The sequence below is a fragment of the Ptychodera flava genome, chromosome 20, assembly GCF_041260155.1.
Source record: "Ptychodera flava strain L36383 chromosome 20, AS_Pfla_20210202, whole genome shotgun sequence".
Classification (NCBI taxonomy): Eukaryota; Metazoa; Hemichordata; class Enteropneusta; family Ptychoderidae; genus Ptychodera; species Ptychodera flava.
Window position 1 is genome coordinate 29,323,294 of NC_091947.1, and position 21,024 is coordinate 29,344,317.

Sequence of the window (21,024 nt, forward strand, 5' to 3'; positions counted from 1 at the left end):
TTAAGATCAAGCCTAGGTTTTATTCTTTTCAGTAAATAACATTACTGGCGGGAAATTATATTAAACAGTTGACAATGAAATTCGCCACAACAAGTCTCTTCAGACCAAGGGTAGTGTTGCAATTATCAAGGCAAAAATCAAAACCTAGCGTGGCCTCTTCAATCGTACAAGGGGGTTGCAAGTTTGATGAATTACGGTGACGTGGGAAGATCATTCGGAACTCAAAACAGACAAAAAAGAAAACAAAAACTTCAAAAAAATATAATATGAATGAAAAAAGGGTACAGAAAGTTAATTCAAGTCTGAGGATTATGAAAATAACAAGACTTCATAATCTTGATGAATCTGCAGCAAAATGACACAGGTTCTATGATTCAGATTATTTCATATTTATACCATTTAGTAAACATCCATGTTAAAAGAGTGTGCATTGATTCACCATACTAATAGATGCTAGTTTAAAGCCATTAACACAAACTATTCAGTTACTACAAAAATCTCCAATGGTTGAGCATAGAGAGAAAAGTAAATTATTTTGAGGTAATTTGCTATACCAGTCCACTGTAGAGAACTTTTACAGTGGGTGTGTCTTGCAAGATTTCAAAGGAAAACTATTAAATTCAAAAGGAAAGATGGCTATTTCTTCATTGTAATAATCTATTGATTCTTCTGAAACAAATGTAACTTCCCAGAAATTTGGGTGTATTTCTCTAAATGGAATGGAACTACTCAATTGTTATGACTCTAGCTTAATCTTTCATCGTTTTGTCACAGTTGTCCAGCCATCTTCTTGTGGCTCACTTTCCCGTGGTGGTTTCCGAACTCTCTCAGGAGGGTCATTTCTAGATCTACGGTCATCTCTGTCCATTACCCTGTCACGGCTAGGTGGGCCTCGGTCATCTCTTTTCATGTCTCTGTCTCTGGGCATATCACGCCAGCTACGGCCCTCTGGAGGCCCTCGGCGATCCCTATCGTCTCGTGGAGGACCCCTCGGTGGTGGACCACGGTCATCACGGTCGCCCCAGCGATCTCTCTCACCCCTTGGTGGACCCCTGGGAGGTGGTCCTCTGTCATCACCTCTTCTCCAATCACGGTCATCCGAAAACCGTTCATCCCTGGGTGGTCCTCTTGATGGAGGTCCTCTAGAACGCCATTCACTGTCATCATCTCTAGGTCTTCTCCACTGGTCGTCTCTTTCTCTTGGAGGTCCTCGGGACGGACCATCATCACGCCTCCAGGCTCGATCATCTGGCGGACCTCTTCTGTCTCTGTCATCCCGCTGGCGCCAGTCTCTTTCTGGAGGTGGTCCACGTCGGTCACGATCATCATATGGACCACGGCGGTCACGGTCATCTGGGGGAGGACCACGTCGATCACGGTCATCATATGGACCACGGCGGTCACGTTCATCTGGAGGCGGTCCCCGTCTGTCACGGTCATCAGGACGAGATCCATATCTATCACGATCATCATTATCTGGACGTCGATCTCCATCACTTGGAGGTGGTCCACGTATGTCACGGTCATCTGCATAAGGCCTACGTCTGTCATCATCCATTGGAGGTCTGCGTCTATCCCTATCATCCATTGGTGGACGTCGTCTGTCAAAATCATCTGGTGGTGGCCGTCTTCCATCAAAATCATCTGGGCCATGCCTGTCATCATTAGGTTCCTGTGGTTTGCGAAGCCAAGTGTTGTCTCTTTCCTTTTCTCTCTCTCTCCAACCTCCTTCCCTGACAGAGGGCTTCCATGGACCAGAACGTTCCCTGGGTGGTTCATCTGTTCTAGAACTGAAAGAGATGTTTGTATGTAAATATCAAATCCCTGAATTAATACGCATTGCCACAAATTTGAGTGTAGCTGGTCACCAAGTTCTATATCACATGGACATCTAATGCTGAAGCCCATGGAATCAGTATTTCATTTACGTAAAAAGTGTACTGATCAGTACTGTTTCTGTATGCACATCTTAGATGAGTCAAAATAGAGAACATTTACGTACTATATCAAATCATGCACAATACAATCATGGATTGACAGAGATTAAGTTAAGCTGAAGAACTTATGAGTATGAAATGTATTTACAATGTATTTCGTGCACTGTGATGCTGTGATTTGGATAGATGTGAAAAAGATCTGAATTACCCAGACAGGTGTACAGTAATTCATCCAATCCACAGAAGTTGTATTGAGGCATTTGTATATTGGGCACTTAAAAAGACACTCCTTATTGTAGTGGCATCTTGATTGTAATACGCACTGCCACCATATAGAGTGGATATGTTTTAAGTACTTATACATACATACACTACAACTGCCTGATTCTGGCCAAATTTTCAAGAAATACAGGTTTTCAGTTTCTTACACTTTGCTGGTAAGTTTCTTATCAACACTAAATTTTTCATCAGTGACACACTGACTTCCTGCAAGGATGAAGTAACTTTCACAAGACGTTGACTAAAGATGTAAAACTTACGATCCTCTCCAACTGTCTCTGCCACTATCCCGATCCTCTCTTCCCCATCCAGGACCTCTTCGATCACCGTCCCTATCACGAGCAGGTTTTTCATCAACCTTCTTTGACAGTTTTTCTTCAATTTCTCGTTCCCTAAGACATTGTTAGTATTACAGAGTTAGTTTACAGTATAAACATCACAAATTGTCAAAGATTTATACTTCTACAATTTCTTTATGCGATACACAGGGATGCACCATTATTGGGAATGGCAAAATGAAGAGACACCAAGTCAAAGATCTGACAGGTCTTCCAGTAGGTTTAGGCTGCATAATTTCCCCCATTCAAAATTGTTTACACCTTCCAGTCATGTGAATACCTCTTTGAATTCTGCATTGTTACATTTCTGAACAAATTCAGTCTGCAAATTTTCATCACAATTGGCCACCCCAAAGAAGATCTAATTGTGCTCTCGAAATCATTCAAGCAGCTTGGAGACAGGGAAAGGCAAATTATACAATGATGAAGTCACATCCTTGGCATCAATGTGGGTTCTCTTTGTATCACATCTACAGTCTTTTCTTTGAGTTTTATATTATCCTGGCCCTTGAGATAGAGGAACTTGACACTCACAAGCATTCCCACAACTTGTATTTGTGAAAACAAGACATTTACTATGATAGACTGTCTGAAAAGTTTTGAACACATTTTATATGTCTGGAAAAGATTGGCCTTCCATTCCGACTGTCATAAATTTACTCTTGTATTAAAATTTTCAGCCATTTCTGCTGTCACTCTTGTTTGACAAACACACACACTAATTACGCCAAGTTTAACCCTTTGCAGCCCAGCTCATTTGCATAACAATGTACAGTGGAGACCAGAACTCCCCACTCAAAAATTAAAATATTCTGTAATCATTAACAGTGTATTGTTTATTTCAAATTTGTAAAAAAGTGGCTCAAAACTGACTACAGCAACCTGAAATTATTTTAAAGCTTATAAAATTTCCTTTCCAATGATATATTGCTTATGGGGAATTCAAGAAAATTTCTTGACACTTTTCCTCATCAAATGAAGCTGGCAGCTGATTTATTGCGCAGTTTTACACTTTCCTTTTCAGGTAAGAAGTCCCAGATGAAATAAAAATAAACAAAACACATAATTTGAGTGTTTCTTCTTTTTTTTTTACATGATGTTATTTTGAAAATCAATGTTTTTCTAATTTTGCAATTGTTGTAGCATCATAGAGACGAGAATTTGCCGTACATATTATTATATATCATCAACCAGCTTGTGCAAATTTCATGGCACATTGAGGAAATGTTTGCATCATTTTTAAACGTATTATAAAGTAAAAGTAATATCGAACACAAAATTATCAAATTTACAACAAAATAAAAGTATTTATTTATAAAGTGTCTTTAATTCAAAAAAATGAGGGTACGATAGTTCTCTTTTTGGCGCCTGTACCGTGTACGTCCGCCTTTCTTTCAATAAATTCTGGGGATCGAAGCTCAGACAGTATCCGCTAAGGGGACAAGTCAGCATCTAAACTTTGAAATACTACTTGACTGGCTTGGCTTGCATGTACTGCATCATATGGCCTTTGAATTTTATCATAGCCTAATCAATCGACAGCTGGCGGAATGACCGTAATTTGCGGGAAAAGAAAATTGAACGCCTGAGGTCAAGATGAGGTCGAACTTTGAACGTACGATCATGCACGGTTGAGGTCACCGGCGGGCACATCGAGTTCATTATCATTGACATGAAAATACTTCTGATATCGGTTCTTTGGCATTACTTTTGCGATCCCCGGTAGTTGTAATCTGTCGTCTGTTGACCAGTAGTCATTTACATCTGGCATGGTGTGAATTTCGATCAAAATATTTTGCTATGAGCGCCCGCATTTAATCAACCTTCGTCTCATACCAGTACTGGTTTACGTCGACGCCGGGCCATCGACACAGAGTCGCGTAGTGGTTGATTTCATCGACAACTTGTTGACGGAAAGGCGGCGGAATTAACAGAAAAAATAATCTATCGGCTGAGCTCCGATGCCTAAACTATGATAAGAAACAGATTCAGCGACCAGAAAATTCAGAAGATCGAAATTTTGTACCACGAGGCGACCCTATGAGATCTCACACTATTTATCGGGCGCTTCCAGTTATAGTTTGCATGCAGCATGTACTTGCCGTAGCGCTGCATCGATCTCACCTACGTCAATGTCACTCACTGTTCTTTCTACGTTTTGAAAACGGAATCAACAGAAAAAATAATCTACCGGATGAGCTCCGACACCTAAACGATGCTAAGGGCCAGATTCAGCGACCAGAAAATTCGGAAGATCGAAATTTTATACCATGGGACGACGATGGATCTCACGCAAGATATCGGGCGCTTCCGGTTACAGTTTTAAGTCCTAAACTAAAACTGGAGTATTTGCCGTAGCGCTGCATCGATCTCGCCAACGTCTATGTCACTCACTGTGTCTACGTCTGAAAAGCCTTCAAATTCCTCCTTTTCGTCATTGTCAAGGAAAATTCTCATGATTTAGGTATTCGAGCGACCGACATCCGCGATTTTTCAGTGAGGGTTGACGCTACGGCAGGACGTAAACAAAAATTTAAAATTCAAACTTAGCGACGCTTCTGAGAAAACATCGATCGATTTTGTGCAAAAACTTTTAATGGCAACCTGTATATTTATGAGCGGGAAAATGTAGCCTAACATTTGCTTAGTACGTCATCAGAAAATGATGATACGTTCATCACGGAAAACCGTTACGTTTCCCGCATTTTCAAATCGACCCGGAAGTCTGGAATGTTCGGGCGCTTTCGGGCGCTTTGGCCGCACCCCCATAGGGCATTTGAGGGCGCTCTGGACTGCAAAGGGTTAAATGAAATCATCCACTGTGTGGATAATAGGTGCATATCTGTGGACAGTAAGCAGCTGAAAAATCAAACATGAGAATTTGACAAACTTTAATTCATATTTTGGCAAAATCTGACACGGATAAAACTACTTTCTTTCTAGAAAATTAAGCACAGATGTACAGTATCTGACTGTATTCTCTCAAAATCTGCTGTACATTTTTTAGCTAAAAGTTACTGATGTGAACAGAATGATAAACTATCATTGTTTGTGGCAGCATACTTTGAAATTAACCAATATCGTACCTGGCTCTCTGTTTAGCCGCTTGCTCTTCCAGCTTTGCCAGTCTTTCCCTGTATTCTTCCTCCTCTTTTTCCTGCAGTGCCTGTTTCTCAGCTTCTTCTCTTTCCCTCTCTATGAAAACAAGTATTCAAACTTGAATGGAACATTCATTTACACATGTCATTAAACAATTGAATTTGAATTTGAATGCTTTAATCGTAAGAATTAGGTTAATTGGTATGGACATCAACAACATCACACAACTTAACATACAGAAATATTCAAATGTACAATGGGGAGCTTTTAGCAAACTGTTTGACTGAAACTCATCATTCTTGTTATTTCCAAATCACAATCCAGTACAGAATAGCCTTAGTTTCAGGCTCCTTAAGTTACTGTGAATAAGGACTATCTACCAATCGGATACACCTTTCCAAGCCACTGCACACTGCCAATCTTAGCAAGCAATAGTGATCCAGGATTAGAGGAACAGGGAAGAGATAAGCCTGGAGAAGCATATTTTACCTCGAATTGCTTCTTCATCTTTCTTTCTCTGTTCTTCCTCTTCTTTCTCTTCGCACCATTTTTTCCTTCTCTCCTCTTTTCTTTTTTCTTTCCGATCCTGCAGCCTTCTTTCTCTTTCCTCGGCAAACTCTTTCTCAAATCTCGCCAATTTTTCCTACAAGACACCATTACAGCATAAGAGTGAGTATTTGAAACATTAAAATAGGTAAATACCCAGTAACTTAGCTTGACAATTTACTAGGTTACCTTAAACAACGACACCCCCACCAACTGATTTTGACACCATTTGATAAAGTTCCAATTTTGCTATAAAAGATAGCATGCTTGTACCAAGCTTTGCTTGTTGATGGGTGACCATATCCATGAGCTTTTGAATTTCATTCTTGATTTGTTTAGAGATGTTTGAAAGTTTCATTGGGGAAAGTTTGAGCAAAAGTTTACTTCTTTCAATTTTGAGTCATGTACTACCTTAACTGACAATACTTCGGAACTACCGAAAACTACATCACAAAAGCTTGTACATGGTTAACTTGATGGAGAATATCATGAGACGGTGGAAAACACACAGCTTATCATCAAATTACATCAAAAGATCACAAAATTTGTTTGTCTAATGTAGTCTTTCATTTTATTTTCCTCACATACTGTTGATGCACAAACTTAATCGCACATAAAAACGAACATAAAAATATTCCTACAATTATTTTTCCTGCTTCCCTGGTTTAAAGGGGAAATTTACCTTAAATTAATTTTGGAATATTAAACTGATATGATCATTGAAAGGCTTTCGAGTCGATTTTATTCACTTTCACTCACTGGCTAACAAACAGCGGTGTACTAAAATACCGGAAGTGACGTCGTAAACTTGGTCATTGAAGCAGTCGACGGGTGCAACTGTAAGCTTTTCAAGTTACAGTGTATAGCATGGCTACAGAGTATAGGGGCAAAGCACTCGGTGCCGATGTTTAAGTCGAGTAGAAATAAAGTTTTCTGCGAATACCACTTTGAGAAGGGCTGCTTTTAGCGAAAGTTGCAAGTCCAACTACTGAACTACAAGCCTAAAAGAAAACTGTCCAGGGCATATCCAGCCTCAAGTGCTTTGCTTGTACATATGGGACAGTACGTACGCTCAGGCACTAGAAACGGAATGCTGTAGACAGGACCGCCGGTTCTAGACTAATCATGGCTACATCAGGGTGTTCTGTAACACATTAAAACTGCTTGTAGCGGTACTTTAAGAATTAATGTCGATCTCTTTACAGCATTGGCATTACATTGGCGTCGGCATGATTTCACAGCGATTGCAAACGCAACACATGCATCCAAGGGTTGACAATGACAGCCATGATTGATCGCCGAGAGGAATTTGAACTTTGTCATTGGAGCTAGAATAGTCACTTTCCGAACCCGAGTCGCTATAACTTTCTGACGATGTCAGTCTTGAATCATCGATTGCTTGTTCAGGTTTGAAGTTATTGCCTATTATCTTCGCCATTATGATTTTCAGTCGAGCGCTGAGGTTTGCGTACCGCGTACGTGTCCTCTACTTGGCGTAGAAGAGCTTGGCTGTAAATGACCTCGCTTTGAACCCGCTGTGTACACGACGACTAGCAAGTTTGATACATCACTTCCGGTTTCCGTGCATTCAGCTTGTGGCCACTGCACTAATACGCGCAAGTGAAAGTGAATGAAACAAATGCTATTTTGTTTATTTTTCACTAAATAACGACCTGATTAACTAAGAAAGGCTGGGTAAATTTCCCCTTTAAAAGTCAGTTCTATCCATATCAAAAAGCCCTTTCACAGGATAGCAGTGCAATACATACCTGGTAGACAGACTGTCTGGCTTCTTTCAAAGAATTTAAGAATTTATCCTTTTCTTGGGTAAGCTTAGATAGACGATCTCTCTCCTTCTTGGCTAATTCCCTTTCTTCCGATAATCTCGTAATCTGCAACAAAACATGCCATAATTATGGATACCATATCTAATTGTAATAAGTTCATCATTTTTACCAACACAAACAACAATTAATTTTTTAAATTTTCTAATCTCTGCAAATTTTTTTATAAATAGCTTGTTCCTGAAATGTGAAGTTCCATCTATTCTGTGTTTGTACATTATCCAGAAGGCAGTGGAGGCTGGAATCTCATATCTCAACCATGATGTACAGTTTTTGGGGTCCACACACTATACCACTTCACGTCACATTCATATTCCAGAAATTTCATCATTACATCAAAATTAGGTCTAAAAGCCTGCATGAACACTGTGACTTTGCTACTGATGTGCAGCTGGCTTGGAAGGTTATATCTGATTGGTCGATTGTCACTATTCACAGCAACTTAGGGAGTCTATTGTGTATAATTCAATCATAACAGTAAGATTCAGCCAACCAATTGGATAACTGCTTCCAAGACGCTGCACATCAGCCCTGAATTTGAGCAGTAATTTCAACAAAGTTCCCATGCTGCTCCGGCTGGCTTGACTCACCCTTTCTTCTTCCTGTTGATCCCACTTTTCTCTGTCTTTCACCGCGTTTTCTTCAGCTTCATTTTTCAGCAAAGGTATTTCTTCAAGTCTTTGGGCCCTAGCAGTGTAGTCAATCTGAAACCATACAGAGCAACCTCAATGTCACAATTTACAATTGTGAATGATATTATGTCTTACAAAATCAAAGAGATGGTACCTAACTTGCTCACATGACTATAACAAGGATAACTCTGTACGCTAGAGGTGAGATTTGGAACTCATCACATGGAAAAAAATATGAACATCCAATAATGCACCTTGACTTTCTAACGTTCATTGATCCAAAATATTTAAAAGCAACAATGCTAATCAGATTTCAAAATGATGGAATGAACTGTTTAACATCTTTTTTTTCTTCAAAAAATCACAGTTTGAGCCTGATAAATGATGAGTTTGTAAAGTACTGAAAACCATGCCAATTAATAAAGTAGAAAATGTAAGGTTGCAAGTTCATGCATACAGACAGCAGGAATGTAAACTCTACAACAGACAGATCAGAGTTTTTTAAATTGTTACATGTTCAAACATCAAGTAGGCATTAAACTTATTCCTGATTGATCAGTTATTTACAAATACTTATTAACTGACCTCTCAAAGGTCAATAGCAAATGATTGCTACATTTCAGGGCCAGTAATCTGCTACTTACCTTCTTTTCTTGGGTTTTCAATCTCAGTTGAAGTTCTCTCTTTTCATGTTCAAGCTGTTGCACTTGTTTTGCCATGATCTCATCTGCGTCCATGTCTTTTAATTCCTGGAAAATAATGAAAGAACATTGTTATGCTTACTGGAACCAGAGCACAATGTATACATGTTGTTTGTTATGTCTATTCTCGAAGCATCAACAATCACAATATGTTACCGCAGGTAAAATGTAAGTTCAGAGGTATAATTGATTTTGAACACTGAGGGCGCTGTTCTCCAAGCCTTTCGAACACACACATCTTTTGGTATATGTTTTACACTGACATTAATCCTCATTATTACCGAATAATAATCTCCAATTGTGACATTTTGAAAAGAAAACAAACACACTTTCAGAGTTAAATGCAACATAATTATTTCAGGTACGCATACATATCCTAGACAGAGAACATCAAGAGAAACACATATTGACAATAAATCACATTTCAACGGCATGGATAGTCTAAGGCCTTTGCTAAAACAACATCCAGCTGTTTGAAATACAAATTGACATATCATTTGATGAAATATTGTAATAGCAACATAAAGATGTTATTTTAACTCTGACTGGGTGCATGTAGAGATGTCTTGACACCTGTCATGCAATTTCTGACATTTTACAAGTTATTGAAAGTATTTGTCCCATGCTATATCAGAGGGCCGACGACTACTAAGAAAGTAGATACTTCCAGTGAAACAAATTGTCACTGTACAGAAAAACCTCCTGCAGCACTGACAGGTAGGTAGTAATGAAAGTGTTGGCAGGGGAGTAACTACTTCAACTGAGAAAGACGTCCCAAGCATCCTTTGTTCCTTATCAGCACTAATAAAGAAATCAATGTTCGATCTCGACAAAAATACATACATCGATGTCTAATTTCTTGAGAGTTCTTGCACCAATAGCGGTCTTCTTCAGACTTTCAATTCTATCCAGAGTTTGCTTCTGTTGAATTTGTCTGTGTTCTTCTTGCCTACGTCTCTTTTCTCTTTCTTCAGCTTCTCTTTCCAATCGCCGATGTTCAGCTTGAAGAGCTGCACGTTTCTGCTGTTCAATTAACTCCTGCTCTTCTTTTTCCTAAAATAGAGAAATGTCTCATATTAGATTGCCAGCATGCTGTAAAGAGACAGCTCAATATGCCTTATGTCCATGGTGAAGAAAGGACATTTCCCCTGAATGTTTGTGCAAATGTGTGGAAATATCAAATACAACATATACTACATAAACATTGTATTTGCTGTAACAAGTAATGATTTCTCAGAACTCTCCAGAGGTTTTACACATTTTTCAGGGACCTGCAAGGAAGGCTTTAAAATTCCAGAACTTTCCTTGACTTTTCCAGAAATGTACAATCCCTGAAGTGAGAAATTTTGCTTTCAAACTACTCAAAATTTCACTTTGTATTTTGACAACATTCTATATAATTCTATATTATGCAGTTGCTATTTATTCAGAAGTCAAAACTTGTGTTCTAGGTATGGACGGCCTATCAGAGTTTTTTGAGTGTAAACATGGAGTCAGACAGGGCTGTATACTCTCCCCCTTCCTTTTTACATTTTTCTTGAATGATCTACACAAAGAATTTTCTATGAATACATGAATTAGTGGCTGTGCTATTGGTCTAGTCCAAATGTTCTATCTCCTTTTTGCGGATGACCTGGTACTTATTGCTGAAACCAAAATTAAGCTCCAGAGACTACTCAATCAGCTAGACCTTTATTGTATAAAACATAAGCTTACTGTCAACCTTGAAAAAACCAATATAGTCGTGTTCAGACGTGGAGGGCGTTTGCGAAATTATGAGAAATGGTTTTATCGCAGTCAACCAATCAAAGTTGTATCATATTTTAAATATCTTGGCATTGTACTTTCTTGTAGTGGGTTGTGGTCCAAAGCTCAATCAGTACTGGCAGAACAAGCTTCAAAAGCATTATTCTCAGTAATTTCACAGTTAAAAGCTATCGGTGAAGTTCCAATTAGCACATGTTTTAAGATTTTTGACTCAAAATTTCCCCCATTCTCAACTACTGTTGTGAGGTGTGGGGATATATCCCAGCACCAGACATAGAGCGTATACAATACAAGTTTTGTAAAACTTTACTGAGACAAAACAGTTCCATTGTTAATATCGCAGCCAGAGGTGAACTTGGAAGATATAGTATGCGAGCTATGAGACTTCCAAGAATAGTAAAATTTTGGCTACGCCTACTTAAAATTGATTCTGGGCGGTATATTCATCATGCATACCAGGAACAATGTAAACTAGCTGAGAGGGATGTGGAATGTTGGGCTAAAGCCGTCAGAACAATTCTGTTTCAGTATGGTTTTGCAGAGTCTTGGTACAACCAGGGCGTGGGCCATGAAGGAAATTTATTTCCGAATTTAAACAACGTTGTCGTGACATTGATTTACAACAATGGCACTCTGATATGATACATACAGCAGACTTGAAACCTATAGACTTTTCAAATCATCGCTCACTGTAGAACCATACTTACTTACTCAAATTAAACCAATTTTCAAATCCACTTTAACTTCATTTCGTTTATCAAATCATGTACTTAATATTGAACAGGGTCGGCGTAAAAATATTGAACGCCAAAATAGATTGTGTCCTTGTAATGAAGGTATCATTGAAAACGAATACCATTTTCTGTTACAATGTAAACTTTACCAGGCTCTTAGGGAAAAATACTTACCGGAGCATTATCACATCAATCCCAGTGTGGATAAATTCATTCAGTTAATGTCAACACAAAATACAAATATACTTCGAAAATTAAGTTGTTATTTATTTCATGCTTTCAAGAAAAGGAGAGAGCTAGTTGATTAATCTATGCTTTTTGTATTTTGATTTCCAATTTAGGTTGTTTGTAATTTATCTATTCAAGGTCACTGTTTGTTATTTTCGCTGTTATGTATTATTTTCCAGCACATAGGGCTGGAGGCCTACAGTGCAAGTGGAATAAACAACTACTACTATATTATGCAGCAAGTACCCATGTCTGCTGATATTCCCTTTGTGAATGACATTTAGAAATTCCTTACCCTTTGTGTGTTCAGACTTTCCAGATGCTCTTTCCTTTCCTCAATGATCAGTCTACGAGCAAGAATTCGTTGGTGTTCCTTCTTAGCACTGCGCAGGAAACTCTGGACAATAATTTGTCTTTGGTCAGCTCTTTCAGTCTGAAAAAAAAAGTTAAAACAAAACTTACAATGAATCTTGATCTTTGGAATGGATTCAGCCATTGTCCATGAGTTACGTCCGAAGTTATTTGTTTGAAGAACCACTAGACTCTTATATATAAAACTTTGGAAAGAAATATTTTATTTCATCATGGCACACACAATATTTTAGCAAGAAATATACCAACAGCCTAAAACAGGTGTAAGTGTAGAACAATCTTTTCTCGCAAAGACAGAGTAACATGGTAGCAATAAAATTGGCTGTTTAACCCTTTCACCACCATGGTTTGGCCCAAACCCATTGTTATCAATGGTAATAGTGGACCTACTTACAGGGAATTGGGGTGGACAGGTTAGACTGCAATTTCACTGAACTGAGGTCATATCAGACTTGCATACTATGGATAATGATATGGCATTTCATCATACTATAGAAAATATTTCTTTACTGGCCAAAATTATCTTTGATAACGTTGAACAAGATTTTACCAAAGGACCCAAAGTATTTTTTGGAGAAAATATGGTACCATAGGATAACGAGAATACAAATAGAGACATGGACAGAACAGACCGTAACCTCACCTGAATATTTGATGGATTTATCAACTGCACTCCTTTCTGTAATGCCGCAGACATCTGGGATAATTGGCTTTTGATCTGTTCAGAGGGCATGGCTTGCAAGTGTGGGCCTTCCAGCTCATCAGACTCTCCGGTTGAAACACAGAGATCAGCACCGAAATGTAGTGCCTTTGTACGGTGGTCTATTTGCACCTGCAGCAGCAAGGAAACTTTTTGGCTTAAAATCACCAGAATTCAACATTGGCATTGATGCATAAACCTAACATTCTTTATGAACCAATATAACGAAGGAATGTTATATTTATGTAGTATACAGCATAATGTTGAAAGCACTAAGAATTGAGTATCAAGTCATCATTTTGAAATGAGATCAGAAGTATTATGCCTTTGACATTGACCAAATGGATATTTCCTATCCACCAGTTGGGGAAACAGAATATAAATCCATGGGCTAGTGTCCTATAACCAAGAAGTCTGTATGACCACTTGATTTGAGGTAGATATTTATTACAGTCTTACTTGGTACTCTCATAGATTCCTTGAAATGTAATTACCTGTAGAGCTCCACTTCTTGACGCCTCTACAATGATCTTCTCTAGATGAAATTCTGTGGTAAATTTGGCCAACTCCATCAATCTGGAGAACTGGATGGTCTGGTACACCTGAGACACCTGTGAAAATATCACATCAAAACAAAGTTGAAACTAATTCTGACAAAGAAAGAAATGTTCAAAGAACTCCAGCAAAGCCAAGAGTTCCAGGGGCCCCTTTTCAGACCGTCTGGAACAAAGGATGATTTTATGATGAGTTTGTATTGTTATCAACACGGTTATTTGTTCCTATATGATTATGGTTGCATGTAAGATGGGTATGCCATGACACTGACAGGCCACAGAGGCATGACACAAGTATACAGCAATGAGTAATTTTTCCAACAAAGTGATGTGGATATGTCACAGTGAAAACGGACAGTTTGGCCGAAAAACGTATGATAATAGGTAAGTTAGGCAAAGATTGGTGCGATTTGAGAATGGAATAAGGAAACAGTTAGGCAAGAGGGAGATATGGGGGTTTAACTAGTGGGATAACTCATACTAGGATGTTACTTTCCAAGAGAACAATAGGTTTCACATGGAAACCACAGATGCAGTATTGCCGTGACAAATGGAATGAGAACTACTATTAGCAATGGATAAGTTGTCTGATCCCAATGGAGTTCAAGGATGGCCACAGGAAAACACTATCTTCATCAAAAAGACTAGCAGATAGGGCACTTATGTTAGCTCTCCACTACATAATAACAAAGGAGGAACTGTGAAAATTACTTTGAGGAATGAGCCATGAGCTCACTCACTGCTTCTTACCTGTTTGACTAGTCTTGTTAGAGTGACATCTTGCAATGCTGGTACATACTGACCTAGTTCCAGCTCATTGGCTTCTTGGAGAAAGTCTAGAATCTTGGTGACTTTGTCACTGAGAGTGAGAGGATGAAACTCCACCTCCAACCACAGGAACAAATCCTTCAGCTGTGGTAAAACATGCTGCACTACGTTATACTTGACCTGTTTCGAAAACAATACAACACATAATGATGTTTTAGGAAAATACAAATGAACCAACACATTTCATTAACCTTTATGCAAAAATTGATGGAAGTTTAGTTGAAAATAAATATTCTGCTAATGGATGCTATATTTCAATGAAGAGAAAAAAACATGATATTTTTATTATTAGAAATGACTTCTGTCTACAGCTAAATGTTTTTCGTATGTAATTTAATTTAATTCAATCTTAACAGGCAAAAATTAAAGGACATCTCCTCCAGCTGTCTCTACTCAGACTGTCAAACACTTCTTTCTGACACTGCCGTTCAGTCTGTACTTACAAGGTCCTTGATCAACTGACTCCTTGTTGGTGCACTCTGAAGTCCCAGAAGATTGGCTAATTTACGTTGTTTTTCAGCGTGGACTTCTCTCATGTCCAGTATACTTGTGATAACACTACGTGGCTGAATAATCTGGATTGAGAGAGTGGCTAACAGAACTCTAGATGCCATCCTACAAAGAAATGAAAAATACATAATTATAAGCAGAAAGAGCAAAAAAGAACACCCTTGGATGTTTTGGGCGAAGGTTCAACATCATCTACAGCTAGCTGAATAGTATCCATACGTATTCTTAATGTATGCAAATTAGTGTTTTTGATTAATTATCGAAAGTCAATATTCATAATTAAGTATCATGCTCTCATGACTAGGATCACAATAATGGTTTCACTGGCTTCACCTGTTCACCCCCAATTCTCTATAAACAGGCCTAAAATCACCATTGACACAACTGGTTTTGGTCAATCCATGGCAGTGAGGGGAGTAAAAAAGACACTGATAAATCAACACAGCTCAATGAATTTCACATTCAAGTACATCTTGCGACAGTTGAATTCAATACCTTTGGATTTCATCGGATGAGAGATTTTTCCTCTGCTCTCTGGACAGCTGTAGTAACCGATGCAGAGCACAAGCATGGAATAAGTAGTTGCCAGATTTCCAGAACACCAGGCCAAGTTTCTGGTAGTAGTTGGCCATGAGTTGCGGCTTGGGGGGCTTTTTGGACAACGTCATCAGACCATGAACATCTTCAATTGCCTTGTATGCCTCCTGTGAAGGGAGAACACAAGTATTTGTGAGGGACAGTCATAACTACACACACTGACTTACTCAAAGGAAAATCAGCCTTTGAGATACAGTCTTACTGAATATTCAACCAGAATGGTTTTAAAAATGCTGCAAGAGGGAGTAGCTACATTCAGTAGGTGCTTAGAAAGCAAATCTCTTGGTAACCTCACTTCACAGAACCTGTGGAATTCAAGTTAAATTTTATGAGCACATGACAAACCAGTTGTTTCATGTTGCATTCCTACAGGACATTTTGATACACCATCATAAAAAAGAAATTTATAACTTCTATTCTACAGATCATACTACAACTAAATACATACAAATGTACAATAATGCAGATACCATTAAAAAAACACATTTGTGATTGGTAGTCAAAAGCCCCATAAAGCTATTTGAAGAGGTACTACACCATTGAAATATAACAGGTTGGAACTAACCCTTAGCACTAATCAAATATACACACACAGATTTGCATAGAACATTTGAAGGTTTTTATGTACAACTCTGCTTGGCATGGAAGTAAATGTACGTACCTGCCATAACTCCATACTAATGGCATTGTCTAGCTGGACAAGTCTGGTTTCTAAATGCATTGCCTGACTCTCAGGGTTGTTGAGGTTGATGGAAGAGGCTTGGTTCTGGTATTTGGTAATCAGTCCAAGATGATTTCTCAACTGTTAGTAAAGAAAGTTGTATGAAGAAATTAATATTCATGTTCTCATTTTGGTACAGCGATGACTTTACATGTAAATAGAACCTTGCAAGATACATGTATAAGCACAGACATGAATGATCACAGAAGTGATGGTTCTATAGCAAATTTGAATGGAATGAAAAAAAAGCCTTTTTCTTGCGATCCAAATAATATACTATTTAAAGTCCATCAGTCCTCATGCTTTTTTCCACATTGTCAACGATATCCCTACTTACCAAATTTTCACAAATTCCTACATTTTAATGTTCATAAAAAGATGAAAAGTAGAAAAGCTCAGAATCAACCGACCACTTTCCCAAAAATATTGTATAGCAAACATACATTTGCACTTCGGTGTAGTTAGAATACATAAGGATGATAAGACCACAGTTGACTTACATTTTCACATAGTTTGCGAAATTCTGTCTTCCTAGTGTACTTGTGGCAGAATCTGAAAGCTGTAATAAGAACATAAAATGCATCCATCAGGCATTACTATACTAGAAAAGCCTCCCATTTTAGCTATCAGTCACAAAACATAGTTCAGAAATGACACTTGTGAAAACTACTGAAAAGACAAAAAATTTTGGGTATATCAGCAATATTCAAGAAAGCTAAATTCACAGTATTTTTATGCAAGGGTGCTTTATGGTAGTAGAAAGCTTTATACCAGCTGTCATTTTGAGACTGGAACTTGCATACGTATTTTTATTAAAATCTGTTGGCATGACACTCACAGGAACAAAATTCCTTTATATGACCTGGCAGGATGTGTCTATTTTCAGAATCAAAATTACACATAACATTATGGATTTCTTTTGAATTTGAATCGGTGAGTTTCAGATGTTTTAATTCAGCTATGAGAGTATTACCATAGTTCTTGAGGAGACTGAAAGAGGATCAAAGAGGAAAACTCGGTGATGATCCTCACCTTGCTGTGCAATATCCTGGTACAGTCGCTCAACTTTAGTGTTGTTTCTGAGCAGATCAAGACACTGCCTGTAGGATTCCCACAGAAACTTGACCCATGGTGTCAGCAACACACGGTCTGTACGATCATGAGTATCTTCACCACTTACTGCACTCAGCAACAAACTGTACAAAATACAAAGATCATTTGAAACTCTCTACAGGCAAAAATATTTGACACTCTACACCCACATCTATATAACAAATTCACATGATGAAGGACATCAGTTTTAAACATGGTTCTCCACTTTGATATTTAACCCTTTTCCTGCCAAGTCCATATTTCACCACCAGGTCAAGATGGTTAAAATTAATGAAACACAACATATTCCATATGATGTATTTTAACATAATACTGTACATTCAAAGGCTTTTGAAAACATAATACTGTAAAGTTGATTTTTTTTGGACAAAAGATGCTATAACATACCAAGCCAAGTGGGTGAAAATACGTCATGTTTTGGCTCAATACCACTTTTTACTGACTTGGCTGATGGGGAAGTGATACAGTTATTACTGTCTGGCAGGAAAAGGGATATAGGAAATTACTGTAAAACTACAAAGTGACAATGCTTATAGACGTTTTCCTTATAAAATATTTTCTTGTCAGTTTTCCATATCACACTCTCACCTTTCTGGTGTAGTTATCTGATCCAAATCATCGATGTCATCCACCATCTGTTTGGATTCTTCCTTGGCTGCTTCTGTCTTCTCCTCGGCAAGTTTCAAGTAACTTCTGACAACATCTTCTAGTGATTTGATGTTCACCTGCCAAATACAGCGATATATTATTATATCACAGCATAAACCTCATTTCAAATTAAAGAGGTGTAATTCTTTTTTCATTCACAAAAGATAGAAAATACTGTTTTATCCACTCTAATGTGTACGAGTCCTATAATTAATGCTTCAATTTCAGAATTGGAACGAGAATAAAATAAAATTCACTAATGCTAACAAAGAAAAGAAATCAAATCAAGTAGTGTACGAAGATTTTTGAAATGCATTTTGCATCCTTGTCTAGAAAAAATCAATTTTGACCTTGACACCATTTATTTACAGTCACCATACTTGTTCCTGTGATGAAAGTCAACAATGATGATGGAAATACCTGCTGACAGATGTTCTTGTATTGATACAAGCCTTCCTTGGCTATATGGCTCTTCCGCAAATCTACACAAAGTTGCAGATACTTCTCCATGATAGGTTCATGGATTTTCTGCCATGTCCGATGTTTTTTACTCTTGATGACATCATACAAAGCATCAAGAGCTGGCTGCTTTTTGCCAACATCGATGAACTCTATAAAATGACACAAAATACTGATATTACATTTATACCCATACACAAGTTCCTTGGTTCATGTTATCCTCACAGATTAGCAAGTCAAGGTTTCTAAGATTTTAGCCCACAAATCTTTTACCAAGACTGGTGAGTTTAACTAATCTGACAGTCACGTCACAACCAGGTGTGGGATGAGACGAGACTTGGTCTTTCACAATACCCGCCCCCCACCCCAAAGAATAACAGAAACACCACCACCACCAGAGTGTGACTATCGTTTTAGACAAATACTGTCACCAAAACTTTATACCAGTAGCTTAACATTGTCATAACGGAATGCTGATTCATGTCTACTTGAAGTGCGATAACTTTCTACAGGGCGGAAGTGACAGTATCTTTCAAAAGCATCTTTTAAATGATGTTAAGAAATTTTAACTATACAAACTAGTAAGGCAGAGATACTGGCAGGGTAATAGGAAGTGCATGTTTGGTTGCACATTCTTCCCAACCCCCAATGCAAAGTGGGATTAGCATCTTTCCTTGTTGGAAAAGTTGAATTTTGACAGATGGATAGTTTTTTCAAAAGAATGTGATGATTTTTATGGAGCTTATCACTTTAAATTATATGGTTGAGATTCATTACGGGAAGGCTCCATTAACTTATGAATACCCTACTTCCCTATGAGGATCAATTTCACAGACCTGCCTTTCCTACAATGGCACAACAATGGTACCAGCTGGATTAGATAAACATAACAATGGAACATTCACACCTTGAGGGATTAAAAGTCTTCTGTTTGTCACCCGAGTTGGTCAGGCAAGGACTCGGGTTTCAGGTAAAATGCAAGTTAATGCAGTTTTCCCCTAATGTAAAGTTCAATGAGACTTGATTTCAGAACAAAAGACTTGATTTCAAAACAAAATGGTTTGCAATGTAGTGTGCCCTGGAACAAGAAGACACCAATTGGTCAAATTTGTTATCAGATGAGGCAAGTTTATAATAGAGTGGAATGTGACCTGGTGAATAACTCTACTTAATTGAATGCGACATGCAGGATTTTCATAATTGGACTTGTCAGGGAGTTCTGCAAGAATTGACAGATCAATGTTAGTTTTTATAACATATGCAAGTTGTTACAACTTGAAACTATCTGATCTAGCTCATCTGAGGTTTAGAGGGTGTGAATTTTAAAATTCCCAAATAACTGAGCAAGCTTCTGTTGTTGTCGTATGCAAATCTCAAGTCGACCATGAAAGTGACAAGTATACTTTATGAAAGTTTTCGCCTGAGGGTGAAGAGTGTCATTGCCTGTTGAAGATCCTCTGATCAAGAATGCTGCGTGACATGTATGTCAAGAAAATGGCAAGACTGAAGATTATTGGGCACAAATATATTGTTTGAATTGTTAGTAACCTTGGTAGTCCACCCATACCATTGCTTTCACTGTAAGTTATGTACAGCCCCCTGAGATAATCCCTTCTACTTCGCAGCCAAGGGTGTGTCCACTTATCTTCAGTCTTCCCAATAAAATTATAAAATCAACACGTATAGCTGCTTTACATAGTGTAATTTCGTTGCGATAAATCAAGCGTCAGCAGACAATGCAGTGACGTGGGCTAATTCGATGAACGGCAAAAGTCGTACGATTGCTCTTGATTTTGCAATACTCTGTAACTCCTTCATTGGCGAATTTAATTTTGGAACATCAACGCCCGCAAGTTCAAGTCAAGCTCGCATGTTCAGCTCGGACAAGCAGTAGCACTGCATAAGATCAGATTCTCCCGGCTTCGTAAGTAAAGATGGCAGGTTAAATTGCATTTCCATGGACATAACTAAGCTCCCTTCTATTGCAAAGGAGGTGGGCATGGCTGTTGATGAAAAGTATTGGACGCAAGGTCACAAGCATTCACATTGGTTGAAAGACGTAACATATGGACGTCACTGATCACTTGAGCATGCCATAGACAGTAGAAGAGAGAACACCAGTCTTACCGTTTGCCCTTTTCAGGGCGTTTTCGGGTCTTTGGAAGTACGTCGGCATCTTTCAAAGATGGAAAATTATCAAACGCAATCTTTCCAGCCCAAATATGGGCTAACGGTGCAAGAACAATGGAAAACGACCTGTAATTTTGGCGTGTTCATTCAGGGTTTCAACACCAAAGATGGCGCAACTAAGAAGCCCCTGCCATGTGGGATGTGACGTCACATCCTCCCAGCGAGAGAATACTTTTGAGTTTTGAAGCTTTGAGGGAGTTTTTAGGGCTAATATTTCGATAAAGATG

General features: G+C 38.3%; 1 protein-coding gene across 1 annotated transcript; it reads right to left on the reverse strand.

Moving 5' to 3' along the window:
* Positions 1 to 20,943, reverse strand: LOC139120542 (eukaryotic translation initiation factor 3 subunit A-like). The gene is made up of 20 exons (XM_070685014.1): positions 20,735 to 20,943; positions 18,569 to 18,759; positions 18,089 to 18,225; positions 17,420 to 17,583; positions 16,888 to 16,946; positions 16,328 to 16,468; positions 15,565 to 15,773; positions 15,003 to 15,174; positions 14,482 to 14,679; positions 13,672 to 13,788; positions 13,121 to 13,309; positions 12,401 to 12,538; positions 10,220 to 10,429; positions 9,320 to 9,424; positions 8,634 to 8,747; positions 7,969 to 8,091; positions 6,143 to 6,296; positions 5,641 to 5,749; positions 2,477 to 2,608; positions 1 to 1,790 (listed from the first exon to the last, which is right to left on the reverse strand). Exons 1-20 carry the CDS (start codon positions 20,781 to 20,783, stop codon positions 758 to 760), a joined length of 3,744 nt encoding a protein of 1,247 aa, XP_070541115.1. The 5' UTR covers positions 20,784 to 20,943; the 3' UTR covers positions 1 to 757.
* Positions 20,944 to 21,024: the final 81 nt, after the last annotated feature.